This window comes from Dipodomys merriami, unplaced genomic scaffold (assembly GCF_024711535.1).
Source record: "Dipodomys merriami isolate MVZ:Mamm:240054 unplaced genomic scaffold, mDipMer1.0.p SCAF_19, whole genome shotgun sequence".
In the NCBI taxonomy this organism is placed as follows: domain Eukaryota; kingdom Metazoa; phylum Chordata; class Mammalia; order Rodentia; family Heteromyidae; genus Dipodomys; species Dipodomys merriami.
The window spans coordinates 6,637,752-6,657,441 of NW_027203270.1; the positions used below are offsets into that span (position 1 = coordinate 6,637,752).

The 19,690-nt window shown below is 40.2% G+C and overlaps 1 protein-coding gene across 6 annotated transcripts in view; it reads left to right on the forward strand.

Moving 5' to 3' along the window:
* Positions 1–19,690, forward strand: part of Usp32 (ubiquitin specific peptidase 32) — a 165,703-nt gene that overhangs the window by 118,822 nt on the left and 27,191 nt on the right. For all 6 annotated transcript variants that reach the window (XM_070027100.1, XM_070027096.1, XM_070027097.1 and 3 more), the window contains 10 exons: positions 1,154–1,235; positions 3,473–3,547; positions 4,816–4,954; positions 5,208–5,313; positions 6,199–6,372; positions 8,316–8,490; positions 9,086–9,237; positions 10,966–11,077; positions 15,231–15,442; positions 16,228–16,412. In XM_070027100.1, coding sequence (XP_069883201.1) covers positions 1,154–1,235; positions 3,473–3,547; positions 4,816–4,954; positions 5,208–5,313; positions 6,199–6,372; positions 8,316–8,490; positions 9,086–9,237; positions 10,966–11,077; positions 15,231–15,442; positions 16,228–16,412 — 1,412 coding nt within the window. The remainder of the gene's footprint in view (positions 1–1,153; positions 1,236–3,472; positions 3,548–4,815; positions 4,955–5,207; positions 5,314–6,198; positions 6,373–8,315; positions 8,491–9,085; positions 9,238–10,965; positions 11,078–15,230; positions 15,443–16,227; positions 16,413–19,690) is intronic.

Consider the following 19,690-nt stretch of genomic DNA (forward strand, 5'->3'; position numbering starts at 1 on the left):
AGCTACTCAGGATGCTGAGATGTGAGGATTATGGCTGGAAGCCGTCTAGAGCAGGAAAGTCTGTGAGACTTTTATCTCCAATTAACCACCAAAGGCCAGAAATAGAGCTGTGGTTCAAATAGTAAAGCCTCCAGCCTTGAGCAGAAAAAGCTAAGAAACTGTACTGGCACACACATACTCAATACATACCCCCAAAATAATAATAAAATACAAAGTACTGATTTCATGGGCCCATACTGCCAGGAATTAAATTTCAGCTATGCCATTTTTTTTAGTTAACTAAGGGGAATTCACTGTCAGTTTCAAACTAGTGAAATGAGAAAATAGTGATGGCCTTTTCAGAGGAGTCATTGTGAAAATTAAAGGAATTAATTTTAAAAGTAGCTTAAATAGTATGAGCATAAATAAAATGTATAATTCTACTGCATGAGATTTAATTTTACATTATGAGTTTGTAATAAGTGGCCAAGTGCCATTTGGTACATTTACTGAATTTCATAATAGATTCTAAAGAAAATTTCTTTCCTGCAAACATTTTAGTAAGTCTAAGTCTCAATAACTTTGGTTTGATATGTGATGGTCCATAACTTGGTTTTCCTCCCAGCCCCCCCTCAGATTATAAATATTTTTGTTTGAGACATAGACAATGGTTGTAAAAAGACAATACATTTCCCTCATTGTTCCACCTAAATTATATATATTCCTGAAAAACTATGGTATTCCAAATATCTTTGATATCAATTATGTAACTATAAGTGAATATAATTAAAAAATACTCTGTCTTTTTTTGTCCTGGTACTGGGGCTTGAACTTGGGAACTGAGCTCTGTACCTGTGCTTGTTTGCTCAAGCACTTTACCACTTGAGCCACAGTTCTACTTCCAGCCTTTTGTGGCTAATTGGAGATTAAGGCTGACTTTGAACCTTGATCCTCAGATCACAGCGTTCTGAATATCTAAGATTACAGGTTGGGGAGGTGGGGCACGTGGGGGGGGGGCGGGGAAGTGGGGGGGAGGAGATGGGAAGGGATGGGAAGGGGAAAAAATTTTAAAAAGCTTACAGGTGTGAGACAGCAGTACCTGATCTTAATTTTATTTCTAGATGTGTTTAAATGTGTTCTAACCAAACTAACCAGAGCATTCCTCCTTACACAGAATTACCTTACACTTCTGGATGATGAAGATCATAGATTAGAATATTTGAAAATCCAGGATGAACAGCACCTGGTAATTGAAGGTACAAAATGAAAATATGCCTATGTATTAAAATTTTAGGAGATTTTAAAGAATTACTAATATTTCATCTTACAGTTTTTCCTAAGGCAACTATTACTTACGTTCTTTTTTTTCCTGGTCAATGGGGCTTGAAATCGGCCTGGGCACTGTCCCTGAGCTTTTCTGCTCAAGGCTAGCACTCTTCTATGAGCCAAAGCTCCACTTCTCCTTTTCTTGTGAAAATAAGAATTTCACAGACTTTCCTGCCTGGGTTGGCTTTTTGAACCATGATCCTTTGATCTCAGCATCCTGAGTAGCTAGGATTACAGGTATGAGCCACCAGTGCCAAGCTCTAATTAAGTTTTTTATGATGGAGCCTATCCATTGAATTGTTTTGTAATTCTACCGTACTATTTTTCTTAGTTTAAAAGAAAAGTAACTATGTATAGTCATAGATTGACAGTAATGGCAAGAGTGGATAGAAGCAAGTAGTTCAGTTACAGTTTTACAGAGATTCTTAAACTTTTCAAGGTAACTCTAGTTTAAATGAGAATGCCAACTTTCTCAGTTAAAACCCTAGGTTTTCATTAGTCATCAACATTAGCTCCTTACTGACAGGGATTCTTATATATTCACACGTAAGTTTATACTGGCATATACAAGTCATTGAAAACTTGTCTTTTCCCATGAAGACTCATGAGAACACTGCTAATCGCCTTATAATAAAATTACTCTATCAACTGTCATATTTTTAATGTTGTAAACAGTTCATTGTGTCTGAACTTTATTTCTTAGATAGTTGAGTATAATTTTATTGGAAGTAGTGAATTCTATCAAGTGGCTTCAAAGTCCCCGATAGAGATAGTAGGAATGAGCAGGACACTGCGTTCACATCTGTAATCCTAGCTACTCAGGAGGCTTGAAATCTGAGGATTGCAGTTCAAAGCCAGCAGGGGCAGGAAAGTCCCTCACACTGGTATCTCTAGCTAATCACCAGAAAATTGGAAGTGGTGCTATTGATCTAAGTATTTTGAGCACTAGCCTTGAGCAAAAAAATTGCTCAGGGACAGGCTCCCAGACCTGAGTTCAAACCCCATGACCAAAAAGAAAGGAGTAGGAATGATCTCAGAGCCAATTACTGAAATTTACTTCATTTTTAAGTTTCTAATTTAAAATAATTCTTAGAAGAAAAGAAAGCCAAGCTCAGAGAGACAAATGGCACATTTTTTTCTCAGATATGTGGAAGCTAGATCTAAAATACACTGGGACATGATAAATTATACAAGACTCTAGATATTCACACACAGTGCCACCAGAAGAAGATATTCTTAGGGGAGAAACACAAAGACACAATGCCTATGTGTATCTGATCATATAAAAAAAAAATTATCAGCCAGGCGCTAGTGGCTCACTCCTGTAATTCTAGTTCTTCAGGTGGCTGAGATCTGAGTATCACCCTTCAAAGCCAGCCTGGGCATGAAAGTCCATAAGACTCTTATCTCCAGTAAACCACTAGAAAACTGGAAGTGGTGCTTTAGCTCAAGCGGTAGAGCACTTGCCTAGAGCTGAAGAGCTCAGGGACAGCACCCAAGCCCAGAGTTCAAGCCCCACGACTACCAAAACAAAACAAAATATTGAAATGAACTTGAAAAAAAAAAAGAGGGTTTTTTTTTTTGTTTTTCTTTATCTTATTCATTTATCTATCTTTAGGAGGGTAATGGGGAACACAGAAATGGAGGGACAGGGGCTGGGAAGGTAGCTCAGTGGTAGAGTGCTTGCCTTGCATGCCTGAGGCCCTGGGTTCCATTCCTCAGCACCACATAAGCAAAAAGAAAAAAGCCGGAAGTGGTGCTGTGGCTCAAGTGGTAGAGTGCTAGCCTTGATCTGAAAAGCTGAGGGACAGTGCCCAGGCCCATAGTTCAGGCCCCACGACCGGACACACACACAAAAAAAAAAAACAAAAAGAAATGGAGGGACAAACAGTGAACAAATGCAGCTGTGGTACTCACTAAACCCTGTAGAAAACAAACTCTACAACTTGTAGGTGGGGGCAGGAGGGAAAAACTGGGAGAGAGCAAGGGAAGGGGTGACATTGTCCAAAAAGAAATAAACTCATTACCTGACTTATGTAACTGTAATGCTCTGTACATTACCTTTATAATAACAATTTTGTAATATGTACCAAAAAGAAAAAGAAGCAATTGAGTAGGTGTGAATTGTATGGAGGAGAAATGAATGCCTTCTTATCTGTCTTTCCAGTACGAAACAAAGACATGAGTTGGCCTGAAGAGATGTCCTTTATAGCTAACAGTAGTAAAATAGATAGACACAAAGGTAAGTGAGTTTCTAGCCTATTCTTTTGTGTGTGTGTGTGTGTGTGTGTGTGTGTGTGTGTGTGTGTGTGTGGGCCTGGGTGCTGTCCCTCAGCTCTTCAGCTCAAGGCTAGCGTCCTACTGCTTGAGCCACAGCGCTACTTCCAGCTTTTTCTGCTTTATGTGGTGCTGAGGAATCAAACCTAGGGCCTCATACATACAAGGCAAGCACTCTACCACTGAGCCACCCTCCCAGCTCCTGACCCTGAATTTTTTAGACCAAGGCTAGTGCTCTACTGCTTGAATCACAGGTCCAGTTTCAGTTTTTTTGGTAGTAAATGGAGATAAGTTTCATGGACTTTCCTTCTTGGGCTGGCTTTGAACCGGTATCCTCAGGTCTTAGCTTCCTGAGTAGCTAGGATTACATGTGTGAGCCACCTGCATACACTTGGTTATATTTGTTTTATTCATATTTGTGTGTGTCCTGTGCTTTAACTCAAGGTCTAGATACTGTCCCTGTGTTTTGTGCTCAAGGTTAGTGCCCTGTTACTTGTACCACAGCTATACTAATGGCTTTTTGCTAGTTAATTGGAAATAAGAGTCTCACAGACTTTCCTGCCTAGGCTGTCTTTGTACTGTGGAGATCTCAGCCATCTAAGTAGCTAAGATTATAGGCATGGGCCACTAGTGCCCAGCTAGTTTGTTGTTGTTGAAATAAAATATTATTATGTAGCCCAGACTAGCCTTGGACTTGTTCCTTCTGCCCCAGCCTTGGTGCTGGGATTACAGATTTGCATCATCATACCTGTCAGCTAAATGGTGCTAAAGTAGAGACATTTTTTTCAAAGACTATCTTTGGTAGTCATGATGATCCATTCTCACTTATTTTTGTTGGTGATAGGTGGTGATTGTGGGGCTTGAACTCAGGGCCTGGAGCTGTCTCTAGCTTTTGTGCTCAAGCTAGCACTCTACCACTTTGAGCCATGGTGCCATTCTTGATATGAATCTCAGGGACTTTGCTGCCCAGACTGGCTTTGAACCACCATCCTCAGATCTGTCTCCTGAATAGTTAGGATTATAGGCATGAGCTACTAGCACCTGGCCCATCTCATTTATAATCCAGAATAGTTTTTCGAAGTCATCTTGGGCTAAATATTCAGACCCTCTTTCAAAAAAATTGTGTGTGTACATGAATGTCTGTGAGTGTGTGTGTGAGTATGCAAGTAATTTGGTTCTACAGCATATCGCTACATCTAGGCTTTGGTTCTCATATTACTATTTCTTTTTCAGTTCCCACAGAAAAGGGAGCCACAGGTCTGAGTAATCTGGGAAACACATGCTTCATGAATTCAAGCATCCAGTGTGTTAGTAACACACAGCCACTGACACAATACTTTATCTCAGGGAGACATCTTTATGAACTAAACAGGTAACCTTTTTGGGGCCACTGGTAAATTGATTTATGATTTTTATCTGAGCCCAGTATCACCTTAATTTACTCTTTCTTTATCCTAGGAGAGAAAAATTTTATTACCCTGATTAGTATGAAATAAAGACTAGGTATATTTCTCTTGTTTAAAAAAAGAAGTTATTTTTAAATGTGATACTCTATGCATTTCTGTGTCCACATGATTGTGATTTATGAGATTCTTTGGCAACAAATTTTCCTTTTGAACTTCTAGGACAAATCCCATTGGTATGAAGGGTCACATGGCCAAATGCTATGGTGATTTAGTACAGGAACTTTGGAGTGGAACTCAGAAGAATGTTGCCCCATTAAAGCTTCGGGTAAGCAGGTTAAAATAAAGGTATTCTTATTAAGCAGATTAAAATAAAGGTATTCCTTAAACTGTTGTTTAAATATTCATTTTTTACTACATGTTTTCTATGTGTAGCTTTTAGTTTAATCAATGTGTTAGGATCTTTCATTACGTATAAACCAGATGCCCAGTATTCTTATTTATTTTAGATAAATATGAAATACTTCTTTTGTTGTTGTTGGTGGTGGTCATGGGGCTTGAACTCTGGGCCTGGGTGCTGTCCCTGAGCTCTTCAGCTCAAGGCTAGAGCCACAGCTCCACTTCTGTTTTTCTGGTGTTTAATTGGAAATAAGAGTCTCATGGACTCTCCTAAGCCACATTCCTAGCCCCAAATACAGGTCTTCATGCATGTTAGGCAAGCACTCTACCACTAAGCCACATTCCCAGCCCAACAAACACCTTTTTAATAAGAAAAGGAAAAAAAAAAGCTTTAAGAATCAATTATATGGCTAGGAATGTGGCTTAGTGGTAGAGTGCTTGCCTAGCATGCATGAAGCCCTGGGTTCGATTCTTCAGTACCACATAAACAGAAAAGGCTGGAAGTCATGCTATGGCTCAAATGAGAGTGCTAGCCTTGAGCAAAAGAAGCTCATATATGGTGCCCAGGCCCTGAGTTTAATCCCAGGACTGTCAAACAGCAACAACAACAAAAAGAAAAAAAACTCAGTTTGTTTACATGCTAGTAAACTGCATGTTATACTAGCCAAAATTACTTTGTTTTAGGTCATTTGAGATTAAGAATGTAAAGATTAAATGATTATACAAAATGTATGTCTCTGATAGAATTATGGAGTATGCTTATTCTAAATTTTCTGAGGTAGGAAATAATAACTGTTACTCCTCATATTTATAGTGGACCATAGCAAAATATGCTCCCAGGTTTAATGGATTCCAGCAACAAGACTCCCAGGAACTCCTGGCTTTTCTCTTGGATGGTCTTCATGAAGATCTCAACCGAGTACATGAGAAGCCATATGTGGAACTGAAGGACAGTGATGGCCGACCAGACTGGGAAGTAGCTGCAGAGGTTTGTCAGTTTTGAATTTCTGGTGCAAGCAACAAATAAAGTATTCTGCCTACAAATATATGTGATAAAATGTATGTCAAACTAAGCCATTCTATGATTAGAATTTTACTATGAAAGCAAAAGAATTTACATTTCTATGTCTAATTCTTTTTTTTTTCTTTTCTTTTCTTTTTTTTTTTTGTCAGTCATGGGCCTTGAACTCTGGGCCTGAGCGCTGGCCCTCAGCTCCTCAGCTCAAGGCTAGTGCTCTACCACTTGAGCTACAGTGCCACTTCCAGTTTTCTGGTGGTTTATTGGAGATAAGAGTTTCATGGAGGGCTGGGAAGGTGGCTCAGTGGTAGAGCGCTTGCCTTGCATGCATGAGGCCCTGGGTTCAATTCCTCAGCACCACATAAGCAAACAGAAAAAAGCCGGAAGTGGCACTGTGGCTCAAGTGGTAGAGCGCTAGCCTTGAGATGAAGAGCTGAGGGACAGCACCCAGACCCAGAGTACAAGCCCCACGACTGGACCCAAAAAAATTGTGGAGGGCTGGGAAGATGGCTCAGTGGTAGAGCGCTTGCCTTGCATGCTCAAGGCCCTGGGTTCGATTCCTCAGCACCACATAAGCAAAAAGAAAAAAGCCGGAAGTAGCGCTGTGGATCAAGTGGTAGAGCGCTAGCCTTGAACTGAAGAGCTGAGGGACAGCGCCCAGGCCTAGAGTTCAGGTCCCACGACCAGACCCCCCCCCCCCAAAAAAAAAAAAAAAAAAAAAAAGAGTTTCATGGACTTTCCTGCCCTGCCCGGGCTGGCTTTGAACCGAGATTCTCAGATCTCAGCCTCCTGAGTAGCTAGGATTATAGGCATGAGCCACTGGTGCCTGGCTGTCTAATTCTTATATAGTCATAACAGAACAAAAGTACCTTAAAGAAAATAGAAAAATGTTGCTATTCCACATGATAAAACTATGGGATAGTATATAGGAATAATTTTCTAGGAGAATTTAATAGGCTCCCCCAAATGCTAAAGTAAGGTATACAGTAATCAGTAGGTGCATGATATCTGCTTTTAAATGAACAAAGATCTCTAATACTCATCATTGTTATCATGGTAAGAACAAATTAAAAATTAGGAATTTCCATTTGTATTTATCATCTATTTGTTCTCAGTGCTGTTGGGATGGAACCCAGGACTTCATATGTACTAGGAAAGCACTCTTATTGCTGAGCTGCACCTCCAGATCCTGGGCCTAATACTTTGTAGACTACTCAGAAACACATTCTATTCAATAACTGGTTTTTTCTACTCTTGTAGTAACAATACACTTTGAATTGCATCTATTGGGCTGGCAGAGTAGCATAAGTGGTAGAATACCTGCCTAGCATACACTAAGCCCTGAGAGAGACAGAGACATTTGTAGGCACAAGAATTGGGTGCCAGTGGCTCATTCCTGTAATCCTAGCTACTCAGGAGGCTGAGATCTGAGGATCACAATTCAAAGACAGCCTGGGAAGGAAAGTCTGTGAGACTCTCATTTCCAATAAACCATCAGAAAACTGGAAGTGATGCTGTGTCTTAAGTGGTAGAGCGCTAGCCTTGAGCTGAAGAGCTGAGGGACAGTACCCATGCCCAGAGTTCAAGCCCCATGGCTGACAAAAATAATAAAAATAATAAAAAAAATACAAACTACCAAAAAGCTGGAAGTGGAGTTGTGGCTGAAGTGATAGAGCACTAGCCTTAACAAAAGCTCAGGGACAGCTCCCAAGACCTCAGTTTAAGCCCTAGGACCCACATACACACATACCCACAAAACTTTATAGACACAAATGTTTATATTTTAAATGAAGATTAAGGATTATATTATTGAAATTTAAATATATTTCATGATAATGTTTTGGTGTTTGAATATAAGTGGTTTATCCTTTGAATTTTTGAAATAAAATTTTTGGATCCATTTATCTTGGTAGGCCTGGGACAACCATCTGAGGAGAAATAGATCAATTGTTGTGGATTTGTTCCATGGGCAGCTAAGATCCCAAGTCAGGTGCAAGACATGTGGCCATATAAGTGTCCGATTTGACCCTTTCAATTTTTTGTCTTTGCCACTACCAATGGACAGTTATATGCACTTAGAAATAACAGGTGGGTCTTAAAATTTTGAGAACTTACTCTTATTTTCTCTTTATCTTTTCCAAGCAGCCATAATTTGCAATTATAGTTTTTTACATGAAAATCAGCAGTCAGCCTGTTAAAATGTAGGAATTATATTCAGGCATGATTTAAGATTTGAAAAATTGGATGTTATGTCGAAAACAAACTTTACAACTTTGGTGGGGGGGGGGAGGATGGGAAGGAATGGGAAGGGGAAACAAAGAGGAGACTACAATGCTTGATAAGAAATGTACTCATTATCTTGCCCTTGTAATTGTAACCCCTCTGTACAGTATTTTCACAATTAAAAAAAAAAAGAGTTGAAAAATTGGGAACATGGGCCTATTTTGTGCTCATTGATGACTGTTTAGTTCCAGACATGCCAGAAGTTCTTCTAAATCATTACAACATATACTTCTATTACCAAATAAGTATTCAATATTATTCCTAAGTTGTGTTTTAATATTTACATAGAAAGTACAATTTTATTCTGAAATATTTGCTCTTTGCAAGTTAGATATTACTGTATAAAAGACTTTCACTGTAACATGTATTTTACTAATAAAAGATCTTTTCTTTTTATTAGTAATTAAACTAGATGGTACCACCCCCATACGCTATGGACTAAGACTAAATATGGATGAAAAGTATACAGGTTTGAAAAAACAACTGAGTGATCTCTGTGGGCTTAAATCAGAACAGATCCTTCTTGCAGAAGTACATGGTTCTAACATAAAGGTATTGTTAGCTGTTCTTTCTTAGAAATCTTGGATTCTATTCTCCAAAGATCACACTTTTCTCGTTTTATCATCAGTTGTTAGGCTAAATACCAAGGGTTAAACATTAAACGATAACAACAACAACAACAACAACAACAACAACAAAAATATATATATATATTTATATATCATTTACAAACCCAGAAACTTAAAAGGATTATCTACCAAAATAAAGAAATTATAATGACAGTGGGCTTTTTATTTTTGGCGATAATGGGTTTTGGTGGTATTTTAGCTTTGCATGTGGTTGTAGGCTTTTATCATTCAAGCCATATTTATTTGGGCCTATACTAGAGGCTTGAATTATGGGCCTCAATGCTATCCTCAAGCTTTTTTGCTTACGGCTAATACTCTACCACTTGAGCCACAGCGCTGTATCTGTTTTTTGTTGTTTTGGATTTTTGGCTATTGTCTCATGGACTTTCTTGCATGGGCTGGCTTCATACCTCCATCCTCATATCTCAGCTTCTTGAGTAGCTAGGATTACGGGTGTGAGCCACCAGTGCCCAAATGATAGTGGTATTTTTTTCTTTATTTTTATCTGAAAATTCTGTTTTTAAAAAAGGTACTTTTAAAAAAAGTAAATTGGTAAGACTGGATTAATGTACCTCTTGTTTTCCCCAACAATTACAGTTGGAATTTGTCTAGATTATTCTGTTTTTATGAATATTTACGTATGAATATACAAGTAGACGTGCATCTTAGAGAGTTCTGCATCATCAGAGTTAACACAAATGGAAATACTCAAAAAATAAAATATTTCATCTACACTGAACATGTGTAGACTTTTTTCCCTTGTCATTATTCCTCAAACAATACAACAACTTTTTTCTTTTTTTCTTTTTTTGCCAATTCTAGGCTTGAACTCAGGGCCTGGGCTCTGTCTTTGAGCCTGTTTGTGCTCAAAGCTAGCACTGTACCACTTTGAGCCATGGAACCACTTCTGATTTTCTGGTGGTTAATTAGAGATAAGAATCTTATGAACTTTCTTGCCCAGGCTGGTTTTGAACTGTAATCCTCAAATCTCAGCCTCCTGAGAAATTAGGATTATAGGCATGAGCCACAGGTACCCAGCATATAATTGTTTTCTTTACAGTAGGATGTATTTACCCATTATTTATCTTTTATTTAGATAAGAAAAATTATTCAACCATCCCTATTTATGATCAAAATTCTTGTTATTCTCTTAAAATACATGAGAGGGCTGGGAAGGTGGCTAAGTGGTAGAGTGCTTGCCTTGCATGCGTGAGGACCTGGGTTCGATTCCTCAGTACCACATAAACAAAAAAAAAAAAGCCAGAAGTGGTGCTGTGGCTCAAGTCATAGGGCACTAGCCTTGAGCTGAAGAGCTCAGGGACAGCACCCAGGCCCAGAGTTCAGGCTCCATGACCGGCAAAAAAAAAAAAAAGAAAAAGAAAAAAAAATACATGAGAGAGGGCTGGGAAGGTGGTTCAGTGATAGAGTGCTTGCCTGCATGCATGAGGCCCTGGGTTTGATTCCGAAGCACCACATAAGCAGAAAAAGCTGGAAATGATGCTGTGGCTCAAGTGGTAGAGCACTAGCCTTGAGCTGAAGAGCTGAGGGACAGCACCTAGACCAAAAGTTCAGGCTCCATGACAGACCAAAAAAAAAAAAAAAATCAGAGAGTTAATACTTCACTCCTTTTTCATCTTTCTTTTATTTCTAGAATTTGCCTCAGGACAACCAAAAAGTTCGCCTCTCAGTGAGTGGATTTTTGTGTGCATTTGAAATCCCTCTTCCTCCATCTCCAGTTTCAGAATCTAGTCCAGTACAAACAGGTAAGCTAGAATGAATGCTCTTTCTCATTATCTCAGCTTTAAATATTGATCTAGCATTTATCTTTTTTTTTCTATTTATTGTGCTGAAGATATTAGAGCAAAAGAATCTTTGAGCCCAGAGAAACCTTTAATGCTATTCAAAGAGATTTCTGCGGGAATTCTACTAATTACTTGGCTTACATTCTCCTTTTTTTTGATAGATGAAAAGCCTGAAATTCAGAAAACCTAAGTGTATAAGCTAAGTATATAGATATTAGCTCAAATTCCAATAGCATTCAGGTCTCTTTTAACTCCTTTCTGATACTAACATGGCACCATATAGTATGAGAGCAACATGCTACCAGGGAACATAAACAAAAATAGATGAATAAGAGTGTTATGCAATTACTGCATGTGATACAGGTACCTTATAAGTCTTTTTTGCCATTTATTTGCTTTGCTCATTCCTTTTTCTTTTTTTGTTGTACTGAGGTTTGAACTTGGACTCTATCTTGTTCTTCCTAGGGTAATACTCTACTGCTGAGACACACCTCTGGCCCTTTGTTGTGCTAATTTTTTGCCAGTCCTGGGACTTGAACTCAGGGCCTGAGCACTGTCCTTGAGCTTCTTTTTGCTCAAGGCTAGCACTCTACCACTTGAGCCACAGTGACACATCCAGCTTTTTCTGTTTATGTGGTACTGAGGCATCAAACCCAGGGCTTCATGCATGCTAGACAAGCTCTCTCCAGTAAGCCACATTCCCAACCTGTGTGCCAATTATTTTTCAGGTGGAGTCTCACTTTCTGATTGTGTCCGGGCCTCAGTCATGATCCACCTATTTTAGGCTTCTCTTCATAGCTAGAATGATAGGATGCTCCATTGGACCTGGCCCTCATTTGAAAAGGGGTATCCTGAACTTTTCTTCCTGGGCTGGCCTCAAACCCTGATCTTCCTAATCTTTGATTCTTTGCCTCTCAAGTAGACTTTGTCCCCGATTTTTTTTTCTGGTCCAGAGACTTGAACTTAGGGCCTGGGCCCTGTCCTTGCCATTTTAGCCACAGCTCCACTTCACTTTCTTTGGTAGTTAATTGGAGATAAGAGTCTTTCAATCTTTCTTGCCTAGGCTGGCTTCAGACTACTGTCCTCAGATCTCATTCTTCCAAGTAGCTAGAATTATAATACTCAGCTGACGTGTGTGTGTGTGTGTGTGTGTGTGTGTGTGTGTGTGTGTGTGTGTGTGTGTGTGTGTGTGTGTGTGTGTGTGTGTGTGTGTGTGTGTGTGTGTGTGTGTGTGTGTGTGTGTGTGTGTGTGTGTGTGTGTGTGTGTGTGTGTGTGTGTGTGTGTGTGTGTGTGTCAGCCAGCCAGTTACTGGGTCTTGAACCCAGGGTCTGAATGATATCCTTTAGCTTTTTGGCTCAAGACTAGTGCTCTACTTCTTGATCCATACCTTCACTTCCAGCTTTTTGCACTGGTTAATTGGCAATAAGAATCTCATACTTTTTTTGCCCCAGCTGTCTTGAAACTTCAGTTCCTAGATCTCAGCTTCCTGAATAGCTAGAATTATAGGCATGAGCCACTAATACGAGGTTTTGTTTGTTCTTTTTTACTGCTTATGATTATGCTAATCCTCCAATTATAAAGGGGTTCATAGAGAAGGAAGCTCCTCTCAAATAGCATGTAGTAGATATTACTAATGATGACTTGATGTTGCTTTCTATTTAGAATATCGCCGTTCAATAGAACTTTGCAGGAAAAGAAATATGTCTATGATCTTTGCCCTCCAATACAGTATCCACCAGTCATGTAAACTGTTAAGCATTTGAAATGTGACTAATAAGACTAAAGAAATGTACTTTTAATTTAAATTTTAATTTAAAAAGCATTAACTGTCTAGCAGACAGCATTTTGCATTCTTAGAGGAATAAAGAATTTAGACATTGATCATGATGCTTTGAATTCATAACCTGCTTTATTCAGTCAGTGACAACTCCTTTGTACAATTACTTAAAGATGACTGTGTGTGTATGTGTATGTTTATGTATGTATGCACGCGTATTGGTCATAGGGCTTGAACTCTGGGCCTGGGCACTGTCCCTCAGCTATTCAGCTCAAGGCTAGCGCTCTACCACTTGAGCCATAGCACCACTTCCGGCTTTTTCTGTTTATGTAGTGCTGAGGAATCGAACCCAGGGCCTCATGCATGTGAGGCAGGCACTTTAACTCTGAGCCACCTTCCCAGCCCCTTAAAGATAATTTTTAAAAAACATTTGTGGGGGCTGGGAAGGTGGCTCAGTGGTAGAGTACTTGCTTTGCATGCATGAGGCCCTCGGTTCGATTCCTCAGCACCACATAAGCAGAAAAAACCAGAAGTGGGGCTGAGGCTCAAGTGGTAGAGTGCTAGTCTACAACTAAAGAGCTGAGGGACGGTGCCCAGGCCCAGAGTTCAGGTCCCATGACCGACAAAAAAAAAAAAAATGTTTGTGGGACATGAACTCAAAGCCTGAGCACTTTGAAATTATAGGCATGAGCTACCTGCATCTGGCTTAATAAAAATATTTTTTAAAAAGTAATAATTTTAATCCTAGCTTCTCATGAGGCTAAGATCTGAAGATTGCAGTTGAAAGCCAGCCTGGGCAGAAAAGTCTGTGAGATTCTTACGTCCAGTTGACGACCAGAAAACTGGAAGTAGCACTGTGGCTCAAAGTAATAGCACACTAGCTAGCCTTAAGCAAAAGGAACACAGGGGGACAGTACCCAGGCCGTAAGTATTAAGTCCTTTGACTAATAATAATAATAATGATAGGAAAGAAAACAAATTATAGAAGTGATAAAAGATAAAATTATTTGCCAAGCATCAGTGGCTCATACCTATAATCCTAACTCTCAGGAGACTTGAGATATGAGGATTGCAGTCAAAGGCAGTCCTGGCAAACAAATTCTAGAGATTCTTAGCTCCAGTTAACCAGCCAAAAGCTGAAGGTAGAGTTGGGCCTCGAGGTAGAATGTCAGCCTTAAGCAAAAAGCTATGGGTCAGTGCCCAGGCCCTGAGTTCAAGCCCCAGTAGTAGCACAAAAAGCAAAAACTGAAAAATAATTATTTTCTGTGTACTACCTGATGTTTTGTTTTGTTTTGTTTTTTTGTTGGGTGTGGGGCTTGAACTCTGGGCTTGGGCGTTATCCCTCAGCTCTTCAGCTCAAGGTGAGCGCTCTACTACTTGAGCCACGGCGCCACTTCCAGTTTTCTAGTGGTTTAGTGGAGATAAGAGTCTCATGGACTTTCCTGCCCGGGCTGGCTTTGAACCATGTTCCTCAGATCTCAGCTTCCTGAGTAGCTAAGATTAGAGGCATGAGCCACAGATGCTCGGCTTACATGATATTTATATGAAGTTTTGCAAAAGTCTTAGTTTCTTATAAGCAGCTTCTTACTTTGCTATTTAAAAATAAGTATGAGTAATATAAGTAAAATCTAAATTTAAGTCAGGCGCCAGTGGCTTACGCCTGTAATCCTAGCTACTCAAGAGGTTGAGATCTGAGGATTGGTGTTCAAAGCCAGCCTGGGCAGGAAAGACAGTGAGACTCTTATCTCCAATAAACCACTTAGAAAACTGGAAGTGGTGCTGTGGCTCAAGAGCTAGAGCGCTGGCCTTGAGCTGAAGAGCTGAGGGACAGCGCCCAGGCCCAGAGTTCAAGCCCCATGACCGACCAAAAAAGAAAAAAAACTCCAAATAAGTCTATAATTGTTACTTGAACTGTAATTTCTCTGTGTTCTATTTAAAAGAAACTATACTACCATGAGAAATGCCAGGTGCCAGTGGCTCATACCTATAATCCTAGCTACTCATGAAGCTGAGATCTGAGGATTGTGGTTTGAAGCCAGCCAGGGCAGGAAAATCCATGAGACTCTCATCTCTAATTAATCACAAACAAAAACAAACAAACAAACTCAAAAACCAGAGTTAGAGCTGTGGCTTAAGTGGTAGAGTGCTAAACTTGAGCAAAAGAAGTTCAAGGACAGTGTCTAGGCCCTGAATTCAGACCATAGGAGCAGTGCATGGTGCACGTGCACGCATGTGCATGTGTACACGCGCACACACAGACACAAAACAAACCTTGAGAAAAGAATGAAAATGAAGGTACCAAAGCTTAAGTGCTGTACATATCTTTGAATTTATAGATTTCTCCTCTTCCCCATCTACAAATGGGATGTTCAGCCTAACTACCAACGGGGACCTGTCTCGACCAATATTCATCCCCAATGGAATGCCAAATACTGTTGTGCCATGTGGAACTGAGAAGAGTTTTACAAATGGAATGGTGAATGGTCATTTGCCATATCTTCCTGACATCCCTGTTACAGGATACATTGTTGCAGTCCACCGAAAAATGGTTAGTTATATTTTAGGCAACTTATTGTTTATCCTGCCACTGCCATTTATGAAATACAGCTATTTTCTGTCTGTGTAACATCTTCATTTTAACACATTTTCATAGCATATGTTATAGTCAATATGTGAAATGGCATTCCTCATGTATTAAGAGACAGCAGGATAGCTAATGTATCTGAATACGACTTTCTTTTGAATTTATGTCTATTGTGTGTTCATGTACCTATAGGCATATATATCTTCTTCTCTGCCATATAAATGTGAATGCCTTTGGAGAAGGTTTTGCTCTTGACATTGTATGTATTTTTTGGAGGGATATAAGAATGTTCTTTGACAGATGTTTCAATTACTGAAATTCAGGATTGACAGAAAACCCTGAAGCTGGTATTACCTCAATCTTTTCATGGCTCCATTTAACCAATTCTTTTCAGATTAATGAAGATGAAGTCTATATGTAAAGAGAAAAGTATGATTATAACTAATTTGAATTCTTGATTTTTTTTTTTTTGGTTGGTTCCTGGGCTGAACTCTGGGCCTGGGCGCTGTCCTTCAGGCTCTTCAGCTCAAGGCTAGTGCTCTATAACTTGAGCCACAGCACCACTTCCGGCTTTTTCTGCTTATGTGGTGCTGAGGAATAGAACCCAGGGCCTCATGCATGCAAGGCAAGCACTCTACCAGTGAGCTACCTTCCTAGCCCTAATAACTAATTTGAAAATGAATGGTTAGTACATGTTATTGGCAGAGACCTATCTTTTCAGTTCTCTCTTCTCTTATTTGTACATACAGATGAGGACAGAACTGTATTTCCTGTCATCTCAGAAGAACCGCCCCAGCCTCTTTGGAATGCCACTGATTGTTCCCTGTACTATGAATACCCGGAAGAAAGACCTATATGATTCAGTTTGGATTCAAGTATCTCGATTAGCCAGCCCACTCCCACCTCAGGAAGCTAGTAATCATGCTCAGGATTGGTAAGTTCAAGGGCTTATCTTAGACTAGTGCTTTCCAAACTTTACAAGAATAACATATATGATTTATTTGTAATATATAGGAGGCATCCTATGTCAAATTAATTTACTCTGAACAGAACTGCTCAGATTTATGATTTAACCATTTGATCTGGTATTTTGAGGAGAGACCTTACAATTTCCTTTTGTCATCTACATGATCTTCATTCTCTAATCTTTTGCCTAAACTCTTCCTGCTAATACTTCAGGTAATATCTTTGTCTTCTGTTATTGCAAAAATAGAAACTGTGAATGGAAATTTGTCATCTCTGTCGTGTGTAAATCAGAATAGGAGTGACTTATTAAGAGAGACATTAAGGTCTCATTCAGTGATTCCATTGAATTGTTTCCATAATGTATCTTTCGACATGAAATAATTTTGTAAATCTAGGTTGTTGTTGTTGTATTTTTGTTGGTCTCATTCAGTGATTCCATTGAATTGTTTCCATAATGTATCTTTCGACATGAAATAATTTTGTAAATCTAGGTTGTTGTTGGTTGGGGTGCTTGAACTCTGGCCTAGGCACTGTCCCTCAGCTCTTCAGCTCAAGGCTAGTGCTCTATCACTTGAGCCACAGCACCACTTCTGGTTTTCTGAGTAGTTTATTGGAGATAAAAGTCTCACTGTCGGGGCTGGGAAGGTGGCTCAGTGGTAGAGTGCTTGTCTTGCATGCATGAGGCCCTGGGTTCGATTCCTCAGCACCACATAAAAAGAAAAAAGCCGGAAGTGGCGCTGTGGCTCAAGTGGTAGAGTGCTAGCCTTGAGCTGAAGAGCTGAGGGACAGCGCCCAGGCCCAGAGTTCAGGCCCCATGACCGGACCCAAAAAAAAAAAAAAAAAAAAAAGTCTCACTGTCGGGGCTGGGAAGGTGGCTCAGTGGTAGAGTGCTTGCCTTGCATGCATGAGGCCCTGGGTTTGATTCCTCAGCACCACATAAGCAGAAAAAAAGCCGGAAGTGGTGCTATGGCTCAAGTGGTAGTGCACTAGCCTTGAGCTGAAGAGCTGAGGGACAGCGCCCAGGCCCAGAGCTCAGGCCCCACAACTGGACCCCCCCCCCCAAAAAAAAGTCTCACTGTCTTTCCTGCCTGGGTTGGCTTTGAACTGAGATCCTCAGATCTCAGCCTCCTGAGTAGCTAGGATTACAAGTGTGAGCCACTGGTACCCAGCAAATAGTTGGTTTGTAAAGTGTTGAGATAAAAAATTGTATGACTTAAGAGAGTAAGATTTAGAGAGCATGTCTAAGACCTAATTCCTGTTGAATTTTAATTAAAGGTTAAAAAGAGAAAGGAAAACGAACATCTAGTAATGTAAAGGAAATTAAGGATGAGCAATCAACAAAGGTTAAGTGAAAAAAGTATTTCCAGGAAAAAGTGATCAGTTGTTAGAAATCACATTGAGTAAAAAAAAGATTGAAACTTGGCTACTGCATTTCATAAAATGATGGTCTTTGATGACCTTTGTGAAATCTACTAATGATATAGTACAGATGAACACATGGAATGGAAGCTGACCTAGGCTAAAGAGAGAATTAAAAGGATAATGAGTTTATGTTTTACAAATAGCTACTGATGGGGCTGGGAAGGTGGCTCAGTGGTAGAGCGCTTGCCTTGCATGCATGAGGCTCTGGGTTCAATTCCTCAGCACCACATAAACAGAAAAAAAAAAGCCGGAAGTGGCGCTGTGGCTCAAGTGGTAGAGCACTAGCCTTGAAGTGAAGAGCTGATGGACAAGCGCCCAGGCCCAGAGTTTAGGCCCACGACCGGACCCAAAAAAAAAAAAATACTGATTAATTTTTTTTAGTACTGGAGATTGAACTCAGGGCATAAAGATTGCTAGGCAGGCACTCTATAACTTGAGCCATGCCTCTAGCCACCATGTTTAGCATTGATTATTTTCAAGTTTAAATCTCACTATAGCCTGGCAGGTCCAGATTGCAATCATTCTGTTTGTGCTTCTCTGTGTCACTAGAGATGACAGGTATGTGCCACTGTGCCAGCCATTGTGCTTCCTGTGTAGCTGCAATACCAGGTTGTGTGTGTGTGTGGTGTGTGTGTGTGTGTGTGTGTGTGTGTGTGTGTGTGTGTGCTGTGTGCTGTGTGCTGTGTGTGTATGTACCACTTCACCTAGCCATTGTTTGAGATAGAGTCTTACAAACTTATATTTTGTCCCGACTGACCTCAAATCACAATCCCCCCACCTCCCATGTAGCTAGAATTACAAGTTTGAGCCACTGTACCAGAGCCCTCTGATTTCCATCTAATGAATCTAATGAGTTACAACAAAAAGCAAAAATGATCCAAATGTCTTATAAAGAGATGAATGAAATAGCCTAGACTTATAAAAGAGCTAGGAGTGTGCTAGGCACCAGTGTCTCATGCCTGTAATCCTAGCCATGCAGGAGGCTGAAATTTGAGGCTAAGATCACGGTTCAAAGCCAGCCTAGACAAGGAAAGTCTGAGACTTATCTCCAGTTAACCACCAGAAAACCAGAAGTGGCTCTGTGGCTCAAGTAGTAGAGCACTCGTCTTGAGTTGAAGAGCTGAGGGACAGCATCCAGGCCCAGAGTTCAAGCCCCACAACTGACAAAATCAAGGGCTAGGGATTTAGCTGAAGTGGTAAGAGCACCTACCTATCAAGTTGAAACCCTGGTACCACTGAAAAGAGAGAGAGAGAGAGAAATGGAATCTAGTGCTGATATATGCTACAACAAAATGTAATATATATCAAATAGCATTCAGCCATTAGAAGGAATGAGAGCTGTGTGTGGTGGCATAACTCACACATGTAATCCCAGTTACTCAGTAAACAAAGTTGTCAAGACCACATTTGGGGGGGAGGGGGAGAAGGGAAGGGAAAACAAAGGAGGAGACAACAGAGGCAACAATGCTTGATAAGAAATGTACTCATGGGCTGGGAAGGTGGCTCAGTGGTAGAGCACTTGCCTTGCAAGCATGAGGCCCAGGGTTCCATTCCTCAGCACCACATAAGCAAAAAGAAAAAGCCGGAAGTAGTGCTGTGGCTCAAGTGGTAGAGCACTAGCCTTGAGCTGAAGAGCTGAGGGACAGCGCCCAGGCCCCAGAGTTCAAGCCCCATGACCGGACCAAAAAAAAAAAAAGAAATGTACTCATTATCTTGCCCATGTAATTGTAACCCTTCTGTATGGTATTTTCACAATTAAAAAAAACTGGCTGCTCAGGAGGTTAAGATCTAAGGCTGGAGCTTCAAAGCCTGCCCAGGAAGAAA